Here is a 12,337-nt window from a genome sequence, read left to right on the forward strand (position 1 = left end):
GTTTTTTATATTTTGTTCTGTGTTTTTATCTGCTATGTTTTGCTTTTGTGTCCTTATTTATTGTGGAAAGATATGAAAATCAATAAATATATTCAACAACAACACAAAAGTACATTGACGAGCATGTTCACATATACTTTTGGTCATATAGTTGGGTGGTCGGATGGTGAATCTTGCATAACCAGCCAATCATTATGTATTTTCCATTGCAATGGTGCAAATATGTGTCTAGCTTCACCAAAGCTGAACTCAGATTTTCATTCAACTGCTCTGAGTTTCTGTAAGTCTTCACTGTCAAATTATATGTGACCCCAGTTCTTTAACGTCATACTGAAATGAACTTGATCATCTCACACACTCCAAGTCTTAAATGGCAGCCAATCAACAAATACTGAGAGGCATTGCTGCTTCATATATCTAAAAATATATCACTTATGAACATGTCACTGTGTGATAACACACAAAGCTACTGGAGTAATTATTGAGGTAGTACAGGCTTAACATTAAAATAACTAGGTCTAAAAGCCTGCTCAAGTAAACTAGCCAAGCAGCTGGTACTTTTCACCTCAGTGTATGATGGAGATCGAGATGTGAACCGATAGCAGAGATACAAGAACATGTGATGTGTGAATGAACAGTTGGGTAGTTTTGGACATTTGATAAAGTTAAAAACAGAGGCAACTGAAGCAGGGACGGTAATAATGACTACCATCTGATTTTTTTTCCCCCTCTTGGTGTGAAAAGCCTTTCAGCGCTGGGCTTGTGTGAGACAACTGTGCTTCATCAAAGTGACAGATCTCTGATCCCTTGGCTAGTAAGATGGAGTCTCGACATTGTTAGAAGTCAAAGATACAACTGGACTGAGTTACAGAGCCAAATATAACAGATTACCACTTCCCTCAGCTACTTCAATACACTATACACAGTGTTTGTGTTCGGGGCTGTAGGTGGGGATCTCTGGATGTCAGCTGCGTATGAAGACATGTTTGTACAGAAACTGCAGAGCCGACATGTTTACTGTTGCAGAATGGGCTTGTCTCAGTACACTATGAGTCAGCGCATCACACAGGTGTGACATACTTGATAAGTCACATGTGCAGATGTTGCCACAGTAAACTTTAGGAGTATTAGTAGTTCATTATTGACGACTTGGACTGATTATTGTAACAAATGTGTTTTCAGTTAATAAAAGTTATCGGTGGGGACATTTAACCCAGAACTGTAGCGTCAATGTCCACATATCCCTTGCATGACATCAAGCACTTAAAACTGTACTAGTTTGAATTCTTCATGGTAGCGTTCATAATATACATTCTAATCTGTTCCACTATTCCCATGGCTTTGTGATTTATACTTAGCAGGATTTTGACTCTACTCCCAAGGCGATCCTGTGGCTTTTGGGGGAGTTTTTACCATACAAGGAGAAGAGGAGTTTAGCTCGGTTTCCTGTGGGAGGGTTCTGATTTCTCTCAATCTGTATCTGATCCACTCCGTCTCGATTTCTCTCTGCCTTATACCTCATCTCTCTGGTCTCCTCTCCTGGTTCGGCTCCAAAAACTCCTGCTCACTATACAACCCAAGAAGACTTTCATTATTTGTTACATTAAATTGACTGAGTAAGCTGTGATCCTAACATTGTCTGCAGCCAACACCCTGACAGACCAAGTAAGGCACACCGTCGCATTGTCATGATGTCAGCTTGTGTTGAACGCAGGATTGTAAAGCTATCAAACTAACACCAATTTGAATAAGGCAGAACTGGCTCTGACCTCACACCACATGAACCCATCTGATATGTCATGACAAAGTGACAACTTTTCATAAACTAAGAAAAATATCTTTGCAACAAAGCATTTTTAATATAATTGATGGGTTTTTAAATGGTTTATGTATGGTTTAGGAATCTTTATTTTTAGCTGGGGCAACTGGCACAGAGGAGTTGAAAGCAAGCAGACAGGTCCATTAGCGCTGATGTCATCAGCACAGACACAGACACAGACACACAGACACACACACACACACACGCACACACACGCACACACACGCACACAGCTCCCACTCACTACAGCAATTTCAAATTACCACTGTATGCACCAAGATTAATCAGAAGTTACAAAAATATCAATATCTACTTTAAATTGTTTTCATCTTCTTACATTTGATTTTCTTGCCATTTTATTCAACTTTAAACTTTAAATAAATGAAGGGAACACCATGCATGACCCACTTTCCAAATATCTCATATTGGTGCAGAAAATGAAATTCCTGGAAACCATCTCAGTAACACAAGTTGTATCCACCAGTCAACAATGCTTTTTATGTTGTGTGCCTTACAAACAACAGAAGACAGATCTAAATAAAGGTCTTTCAGACCAATAGTAATTGAGAGGATCTTAATTGCAGTAGACCTATGGTTTATGTGTGTAGCTCGACTGGAACGCTCCAGCTGCCTGGTGTAGATCACATGCAGACAGCTTTCTCCAAATTTTCTTTGGCTGGATCATTTTCCAAAAGCCCTTTTTTTCATGCAGCGGTAGAATGAAAACTATGTCCTTTCTAACCAACTCTGGTATTAACATCAATTTGAACATTCCTAAGTAAGAGCCCAGGAATATAGATATGCAGTCCAAAGGGGGAAAATAAACTCACTAATGTGAACAATGTCCTTTTGATAACTGAGTTCTGGATCATTTTCCTTCTTCTTATCTGCTGTTTCTCTGCTGTCCTGTTCAAAACAAAAGGACCATGAACCAAATAAGGAGATTTACACCATGTTGCTCCTCCAAAGAGCCTTCAAGAGGTGAAGTTAATATGAGGGAGGGGGGCACAGTTCTGGAGTAGCCAACGCAGGGGAGTGGTGGAAGGGGTAAACAGTGGGAAAGGGCTGTCACTAGAGACTGGGGCTGTCTCCAAACCTCCAGTCAAGTTTAAATCACATAGAGCTCCGCCGACTCTCAGTTTGCATCCTCCTCTCTGCCCTCTCGCTCTGCACTCCCTCTGTCTCTCTCCTCCTCTCTGCATCTGCTGGTTGCTCTTTCCCGTCAACCTTGTGCGGGCTCTTGTGAGGCGTCTTCCTCTGAACATCTGCAATAGCTTTTCACCTAAAGCAATAAAAAACTTTTTTTTATTCCTCCGAAGCCTGCGAGACACTGAGACACAACTGTCACCATGGAGGCCATCAAGAAGAAGATGCAGATGCTGAAGTTGGACAAGGAGAACGCCATCGACAGGGCAGAACAGGCCGAGTCCGACAAGAAGTCGGCGGAGGATAAATGCAAGCTGGTGAGACAAATCTGGTGGAGGTGACGGACTGGCAGAGCAATGTGTGCTCTTGTTTAACACTCATTGTTGTTAGATGGGCAATAATTGGATATCATAATATATTGACTTTCAAGATGAGATCAACTTTATTGATCCCACACCGGGTACTTGAAGAAATAAATACAAGAAGTATAGAGAGCTACTGCAACGATATGGTTATAAGTGTCCAAATTGATTCATCGAAGCAAACTGTAATTAAAAAGTTACTAAATTAGTTATTGAACTTTTTTTGTGATGTACTCCATAACTTGATTATCATATACGTAATTTTGTGTACATTTTCCATATCATGATATATATCAATTTTTGATTATTTTGTGAAAACAGCCTAATGTGATTAATTTGCTATTCACATATAAGTTTAAAATATTGTTGTTTTTTATGGTCTGGTCTTAAATGAATAAATACCAAACCACTTGTCCAGACTGCAGAGGGGCTTAACATAAAATGTCAATATTTCCCAAAGCACCAAATTGCTGAATTACAGAGAGCAGCTGATACTGAGCCCCTGAGTCTTGTCTCTTGGTGGGCAGACGAAGGTGGAGGATGTCCACAGGGACGCACAAACAGAATGGCAGAGTGACGACTGCTATCCACATCCACAGTGAACCAGAGGGATTACTTGAAGCCACCAGAAGTGGTGCTTCAGGAGTTTAAACAACCCATCTATAGCAGCTGTTGCTCTGACTCTTAAGCAGGGGAGTACTTCATTAGCCAGCATTCTTATCTGAAATTAAGTCTGCAATTTATTAACAGCAACCTCACAAATTCCTGCACATTCATATTTGGTGCTGCAGTGCAAGAACCTAAGAGAGTTTGATATGTCGAGGGCTAACTTAATGATAGTGTACCACTTGACACAAGAATCTGGAGATGTAATATGACATTTGAGGCTACTTAACTACTACTACTTATTGCCCAGTGAGACGTGGTGTCGTCATCACGGCGGTAGGAGAGGAATGCTGGAGAGCAGGGAGTTGGAAAGGCACAGACAAAACTGGATCTACATTGAAGCAAGTGGAAAGAATCTTCTCTCTGGTCTCTAATGCCCTAATCACACCCAAGGAGTAACAGTTGTCTATGGCACTGCACATATGGACCCCCATCATGTCTTCCACATCAAGGAGCAGTCAGCATGAAATCCTAGAAGACCATGCAGAGTTCCTTCGTTTTTTTTTGATGGCATTGATTCAAGCAGTGCTAAGAGATGCTTTCTTTGCTATTCTTGGCGCGATGGCACGAACATCAGAGTGCAGTTATTCTGACGGAATATCAAAAGCAATACTCAATCTTAACATACATCACAGACAACAGTCTCCGGCAGCAATTAAAAGGACCGGCTCACCTAAACTACAACAGCATTTTAAAAACTCAGCAGCAATGCGTCTTTTCAGAAGCAATGCATACTCTTGATAATCCACAGACTTCATGCTAAACCCTTTACATTGGAACTACTCTCCCAAAGAATTAGCCCTGGTTCTGTAGATTATAGATACACGTTGGTACGGTATGAAATATTTAAACAACTATGAGGCTGGATTGCAATTAAATTGTGTTCAGACATTCATGGTTCCAAGAGGTTGAATACTGATGTCATAGGTGGTCCTCTAACTTTTCAGTTAGGGCCATCCTCAGGCCAAAATGTCAATTTGTTCAATAATTTGGTTTATGACCAAATACCTGGATAACTGACATTCCCATCAGCCTAAACCGTACTTGTTGTTTACTGCTATTTAGCAAATGTTAGTATGCCAACACATTAAAGATGGTTAACATTGTAAACATTATACCTGCTGGACATCAACATGTTAACATCATCCTTGTGAGTATGTTAGAATGCTGATTTTAGCATTTAGCTCAAAGCACTGCTATCATAGAGCACCACAGAGTCACTGTCATTGCTTTAGACCTTTAGTCTTGTTTTGAGACATCTAACTTTCTGAGGTTGGCACTAGTTATGTCCTGACATCAGAGTGCTTCTGGGGATTGAAAAGATCTACTTAAGTGGTTTTAATCTAAAAATGTCAACGAATGAGCACTCCCTTCCAGTCATTACATCAAAGCAATCCTGGATTGTACAAAGAAGTGTTTTATTCAGACTTACTTGGTTTGGTTTTGCTGTATCCTTCCTGACTCTCTGTCACGTTTGCCTTCCTTCAGCTGGAGGATGAGCTGCTCGCTATGCAGAAGAAGCTGAAGGGAACAGAGGATGAGCTTGACAAGTACTCGGAGGCCTTGAAGGATGCTCAGGAGAAACTGGAACTGTCGGAGAAGAAGGCCACAGATGTGAGTTAAAACCACGACGCCATCTGAAACACATTATCCACATTGCAGTGGAACGCCACAACTTATGAGTTTCAGTTTTATAACATATTGATTACCACTCTTTCAGACAGGCTATACTAAATATCACTCCAGGATTGGAAAAAGACCAATAAAAAGAATTTGCAGACAGATGTTCTTTTCTGTGTTGCCTCCGCTGCTTACACTCCCTAAAAAAGGCCATGTCTGGACTCGCCTTAATAGTTTGGTTGTTGTTTGAGTAATGAAACTAGCAGCAGAGTGACGCTCAGAAAATATAATAATCAAAAACTGCTTTAAAAGTTATTTGTTTATTTGTAACAAAGAGCACAATCTTCAAGTCCCTTGGCTTCTATGATTTCAACAAAACAAAGGGAAAAAATACAGTCAAGTCACACCAAAGGTTTGCCTTGTACTACAGTATGTATGTTGGAAACAATTTACACAAAACTACTAATTATCTTCTACCCCACATAGTGTTCATAGAGAATAGAGAACATAGAGAATCACTGAGTTGTGGGTGTCTTTGTGAGGTCTGTAAGAGCCTTTTCTCAAGCACAGACACAACTTGGTCGGCCTGTAGCCGACCAGGAATCCCAGGAATGCTGCTTAAGCAAACAGAGAACTCCATACTGCAGTGTCTAATGAAATCAATGCTCTGGCCTTTTTTGGGGGGCAGAGATATGACACTCTGCTCTGTCCGGCCCTTACACTACATTCCTTATCAGCAACAATGGTGAATAATCCTTTGCCTTCAAAGAGCATCTATTTAGCATGATCTTTCTTTAACAACAATATCTCAGTTACCTTAACGAGACGATATCTGATTAAATGTTGTATTGGATCTAAAGCAACAGGTTCAGAAAAAACAATATGGTGACAAACAGACTTGTTTGCTTTTTTGGGCAATTGTGTCCAATATTATTGATATAACACTGGAAATACTTTTCTAATGTGGTTTTATCAGAGACGCGTAACGATTACCTTCTTTTACCATCTAGTTTTTCACATTTGCAGGATGATGCATTAACTAGGAGCAACAATAAGATTTTCTTTTGTCTTATCAGCAGTCCAAAACCCAAAGATATTCTGTTTACGTTTACATAAAATATATATTTTATGTAAAAAGCAAAAAATTCTCACAGCTGAGAAACTGGAACCAGCAAATGTTTGGCATTTCGGTTGAAAAATGAGTAAAATGATTCATCCATTGTCAAAATAGTTGAATGATGAATTTTCGGATGATCAATTTATGTTTCAGTTGAAACAATTGAATACATTGCATCAAATAAAAGTAGCCTTCACAGTGAATCTAAAACGAGTGAAAGCAGTAACCCCAGGGTTAAAGGTCAGACTACAAGAATGCTAATTATTTCTGTCTCAGGTGACCCATCGGATGCCCGCTGGTCTGCTTATTGTCTGTCTGTCCACCACTACTTCTTCTTCTACTGCATTTCACGGTGCTTATAATACACATGCATGTCATACAAGGACGGACAGAGAAAATAAATCCGTGTTTTGCACTAAAAAGTAAGGAAGAGGAGGAGGTGACCGAAGGGGGCGCTGAAGGAATGTGTCGCCACCCGATGGCTGCGGGCCATGTCTGCAAACAAACCCATTTACATTCCAAGCTGCTTGCAGGTCAACAACCCCCGTAGAGCAGCATTATAACCGGCCCACCACTGACCCTGCCTCCTCACCCTTCCAGGAGTCAATCTTTGGACCTTTGATTTCTACAACTCAACAACAATTTTACAACTCGCGTCTCTCTCCTCCACCCACTCAAGCTTGAACTTGTCTTGTCTTTTCTCCCTCACGCACACGCACCTACACGCACACTCATATCCGTGTGTTGTGATTCACGTTGGATATGATTCATAGCTCTGAATCAGATGAGGCAACTTCCTCTCTTGATCGCTGTGCCCTCCCTCCTTCTAATCGGAGCAGAAACACGTAGCCTGAGCAACACCTTATATTTGCCATATAAGTCCACAATAGAGACTCGCGCACTGACTTCACACACCTCTTTTGTGGAGGAAACGAGCAGCGCCTTCCCCTCCTAAATCCTGTGATGTCATCTGAGACAGGCTTCCTCACAGGATTGGAGGATCTCGCCATAAATTTCCTGAAAACTCCCAACCCCTTTTTTTTTTTTCTTTCCCCATCCCAACCCTACACGTCCGTGACTTCCTGCCCGAGATTACAAAGTTTTCCATCGGAGCCTACGACTTTTACGCAAATCAATAACTTGTAAGGACACAGCAAGTCGATCTAGACCGCTACATTGTCCGGGGCTCCTTTTTTTTTTTGTTTGTTGAGAAAACAAAGTAATCGAGGTTATGGAGGTGGTGAGGAAGAAAATCCAATCCCTCCAGCTGCAAGTTGATGAGGCAGAAGACCGTGCACTGGCGGTACAAAGGGAGTTGGACACTGAACGGGAACAGCATGAAAAAGTGAGATAATGAATAATGTATCCAACTTAAGTCGCATTTATTTACTTTATATGTACTGCTCTCATACCAGTTGAACATGTTTACTGCATATTGCAAATAATTTACATGCAGACTGTCAGTGTTGGACCGCAGGTAGCGACGACGGTACTCTCATAACACTCCTGTAAGAATTCCAAACGTTTCCTGCGTATCCCGATAGTAAATGTGTCGATTTAATCTTGTAATGTGTCGATGTGGTGGTTTAAGAGGTGTATGGGAAGTTGGGGCATCATGGTAGCGACATTCCTTCTCAGACTTTTGTTCGACTGCGTTATCTAACTGAAACCCGCCCTAGATCCTCTCAAACACCTACAATTGCAACGAGAGCCGTCGACAGCTATTGCATCAACCGCCAGCGTGGTTGTTGTTTTAATATTAAGGTGTGGCAGTTTTATGACGTTTATAAAAGTTGGAATTTTCACCAAAATGATGTCAAAAAAACCACCTAAATGGTTTGTTTCCAGTAATCTTTGTTCTGCTCGCCTTATGAGCTTTTTACCTGAATAGCTTTTGACACATATCTGAAATGAGGAGCTGACTGTAAACCCTCCTCCACCTCCTCAGTCTCTGCACAGGAAGAAGAGAGCAGAGGCGGTTATCTGCGATATCGGTCCCACAGGAAACGGGCCCAGAAGAAGCAATCTGTTGTCCCCTCAAACATAAATGGCTGAACATTACAAACAGTCAGACCAGCTGTGCCACTTCGGATAGGACAGGGTTAACTCTGCCACTCTTGTTGCTCTCTGCATCAGCAGTTTTCAAAGAGTCTGGTCAAGCTGCAAAGTCCAGAACGAACAATGGTTGTTGTGAGTGAAACTGATTTACGCGGAAGAAATCTGATTTATTGGAAAAAACAAAATGGGGTTATATTCAGACCTAGAAAGTATTGCGATCGGTTCCAAAGAACAAATATGCATAATTAAATAACCATCGAAATACAGCTCATAATATTCAGACCTTCAGTACTGCAGTACTATTAAGACAATACACTCAAAACTAATATAATCTACATGGCTAGTTTCCAATGTGCAGCTTTGGCCATCCTCAACAGTATCCTTCCTCTTGTGGCAGCAGCTTGTTTCCTGGCTGACCTCTGACCTCTCTTTCTCTCTGTGTATGTGTGTCGCTGTAGGCGGAGGGCGATGTCTCATCTTTGAACCGCAGGATCCAGCTGGTGGAGGAGGAGCTGGACCGCGCTCAGGAGCGACTGGCCACAGCCCTGCAGAAACTGGAGGAGGCTGAGAAGGCTGCAGATGAGAGTGAAAGGTGAGGATCCACACGTGCCTCAGTCATAATGTACTAGACACACCATCAGCTGCAAGGTTGGAAAATGATCACCTCATGGCTTTGAGTGTCCCAAAAATTGCCCATGTTTTCATATGTTTTGGAGCAGTGACGTAAAGCCTCATGGGATGAGTAGGCGATACATTTTAGTTGTGGACAAGGTGGCCGAGCTATTAGTTCTGGAAATATAAGATGCAATGAAATAGGATCTCCCAAGAGTGAAATTGGGTGTTAGATGCACAAGAAACAGACCAGATAAAGATACAAAAAATATCAAATTAGAGCAAAATATAAGGAAGCTAAACTATTAATATAAATTAAATTTAAAATATACACAGATACAAAAAAAAGTACAGGACAAGAGCCTGTTTGTTTTTTCTTCTTCTGTCAAGTCTGTTGTTTTTTGTCAGTTTAGTATGTCCAGTGAGCTCATTTGCATGCCAGCATGAGGTGCAGAACAGACTCCAAGCATCCGAATAATGTTGATACTCGAAACCACAAACGCATGAACATGTAGTCAGAGGAAGTCAATTTGTGTTCAACTAAAGGCCGTCTGTCTTTTCTGATCTTCAGAGGCATGAAGGTGACTGAGAACAGAGCAATGAAAGATGAGGAGAAGATGGAGATCCAGGAGCTGCAACTCAAGCAAGCGAAAGACATCGCTGAGGAGGCGGACCGCAAATACGAGGATGTACGGGCACTGAGATCACATTTCAGCTGACTTTCGGTTTTCAGATACATTTTTGCTTAACTGTGATTTAACATCTTTTTTTGATATCAGGTTGCCCGTAAACTGGTAATCATCGAGGGTGATCTGGAGAGAGCAGAAGAGAAGGCAGAAATTGCAGAACTGTAAGCACAAATTGAAGAAGTTATATGAATGCTTGCAGATGCCATTCAGTTGTTATCAGATAACAGGTCAACATCCGACATGTTCAGAAAATGCAAATGTGTTTCCTCTATTCATACAGCAAGTGTGCTGACCTGGAAGAAGAGCTGAAGAACGTCACCAACAACCTGAAGTCGCTAGAGGCTCAGTCTGATAAGGTAAGTGTTGTTAATCTCTCAGCAGTTTGACCTTTTTAAAACAACTTCACACATTCACAATCAACGGAGTGGCTCAGTGCGACCACCCAGCAGAGCATCTTGATGTATTATCACATTTTATAAAGCTGAGGAAGTGTTACCCATCAGTTCAGCTGCCTACATATCCATATTCTGTTCACAATGAGCTTCAGAACTGTAGAACTCTCATCTGACATTCTGAAAAAAAGAGACAAATGTCATGTACCGGTAACATTTATATCGATGATGTTTACGACATATTAGATATCGAGCACAAAAAGGCAGAATGAAGAATGTTCCCTTATGATAAGATTGCTATATTTATTGTTTTGGCTGTGTGATAACTTTCGTCACCTATTATATCTCTGTCTCTCTATAGTACTCTGAGAAAGAAGACAAATATGAGGAGGAGGTTAAAGTCCTGGCTGACAGACTTAAGGAGGTAAGTTCATGCCTACTATACTCTATTCTCTGAGGAAAGCCGTGTCGGGATGGTTAACATGTGTGTTGTCTCTTCAAAGGCGGAAACCCGCGCTGAATTCGCAGAGAGGACAGTGGCTAAACTGGAAAAGACCGTAGATGACTTAGAAGGTACACTTTATTTGAATCCTTTTTCTTTTCAATCCTTCAGTGATGCACTCTTTCTATACTCAACCTTTGTTCCAAACTTTAACGTTCTTAATCTTCTTATTCTTAATCTTTGATTTCTCTTTTTCCTCCTGATTTCCCATCATGGTCTGCACAATTCTGCCTTCTCCTCTGAACCTCCTCCACCTGCTCCCTCTCTATGCCCTTTGAACCTGCAGACGAACTGTACACTCAGAAGCTGAAATACAAGGCTATCAGCGAGGAGCTGGATCTTGCCCTCAATGATATGAACACCTTGTAAACCTTGCTCATGATGTTTCTACTTTCCCTTTGTCTCCCCTCGTCCGATTGAAAGCACTTTGTCTTTTCTTTTTCTCCCCCTTTGCGCTCACTGCCCCTTGCTCCTTTTGCGTTAAACTAAAGCTCAATAAAGATATTTATCTCTTTTATTCTGTCTTCTGTCATTTGAGTTCTGCCTGCTTTTCATCACTCTGAAGCTGCAATAGTTTAAATATTTTTTTGGCCGTTATGAAAAGGTCAAATTTGTAGGTTAACGTATTGTACACAAGTGTTTCCTTTGGTATTTCTGCTCTAACCATATATTAATAGATCACCCATTGCTCTTATATGATCAATAATCTGTTCACTGACAAAGCCATTGCATTTCATATCTGTTGTTACTTTTTATTGCAGAGAACCTATCGAAAGAAAAGGAGCAAAACGTAGAAATGAATCAAGTCCTGGACCAAACACTGCAGGAGCTGAATAGCTTGTAAAATGCCAAGAAGAACGTCAAGCAAATAAAAAAGCAAACACTTGTTTTGCAAAAGATATTTTCTACATGCTATCCATTCTCTGTAATTTGCACTCTTAATCCTGGATGTTAAAACACATGTACCCCTTTTATATATTTATGGTTCTTTTTGTTTCTTTTCCTTTTTTTTAAAAATGGGTTTGGGTCCATATGCTTATCAGTTTCGGTGCTGGAAATTGTGTTATAGACCGAATTCTGAGCGCAAATAAAACTGATGATGAAGTGAGTTTTATGTGTTGTGTAGACTGTTTATGTACGCACAGTTCTGCGTGTGTGTCCTTCTGGCAATTTCAACACGGAGCCATAAACTACCTCTCCCTTCAGTTTACATGTGCTAACATGCACAGTGTTTTCTTTGTGCTCTGCTAAGACAGAGGAATCGTCAAATACAAAACTGGAGATATGGCTCAGCTGCAGGTCCCACAACAACAATGTCACTGATTCTGACATTGTTTCACACAAGCGCCACACA

General features: G+C 41.0%; 1 protein-coding gene across 3 annotated transcripts; it reads left to right on the forward strand.

Annotated features, from left to right (window-relative positions):
• The first annotated feature begins 3,168 nt into the window (after positions 1-3,168).
• Positions 3,169-12,092, forward strand: LOC142955912 (tropomyosin alpha-4 chain-like). Of its 3 annotated transcripts, none has more exons than XM_076097163.1 (9): positions 3,169-3,282; positions 5,482-5,607; positions 9,247-9,380; positions 9,972-10,089; positions 10,180-10,250; positions 10,370-10,445; positions 10,843-10,905; positions 10,985-11,054; positions 11,745-12,092. In XM_076097163.1, exons 1-9 carry the CDS (start codon positions 3,169-3,171, stop codon positions 11,825-11,827), a joined length of 855 nt encoding a protein of 284 aa, XP_075953278.1. In that variant the 3' UTR covers positions 11,828-12,092. The 3 variants fall into 3 exon arrangements, with proteins under 3 accessions (XP_075953278.1, XP_075953279.1, XP_075953280.1); XM_076097164.1 differs by lacking the exon at positions 11,745-12,092 and adding an exon at positions 11,270-11,352; XM_076097165.1 differs by lacking the exons at positions 3,169-3,282; positions 5,482-5,607 and adding an exon at positions 7,598-8,075.
• Positions 12,093-12,337: the final 245 nt, after the last annotated feature.

This window comes from Anarhichas minor, unplaced genomic scaffold (genome assembly GCF_050575085.1).
Source record: "Anarhichas minor isolate MPS153535 unplaced genomic scaffold, ASM5057508v1 ptg000024l, whole genome shotgun sequence".
Taxonomy (NCBI): domain Eukaryota; kingdom Metazoa; phylum Chordata; class Actinopteri; order Perciformes; family Anarhichadidae; genus Anarhichas; species Anarhichas minor.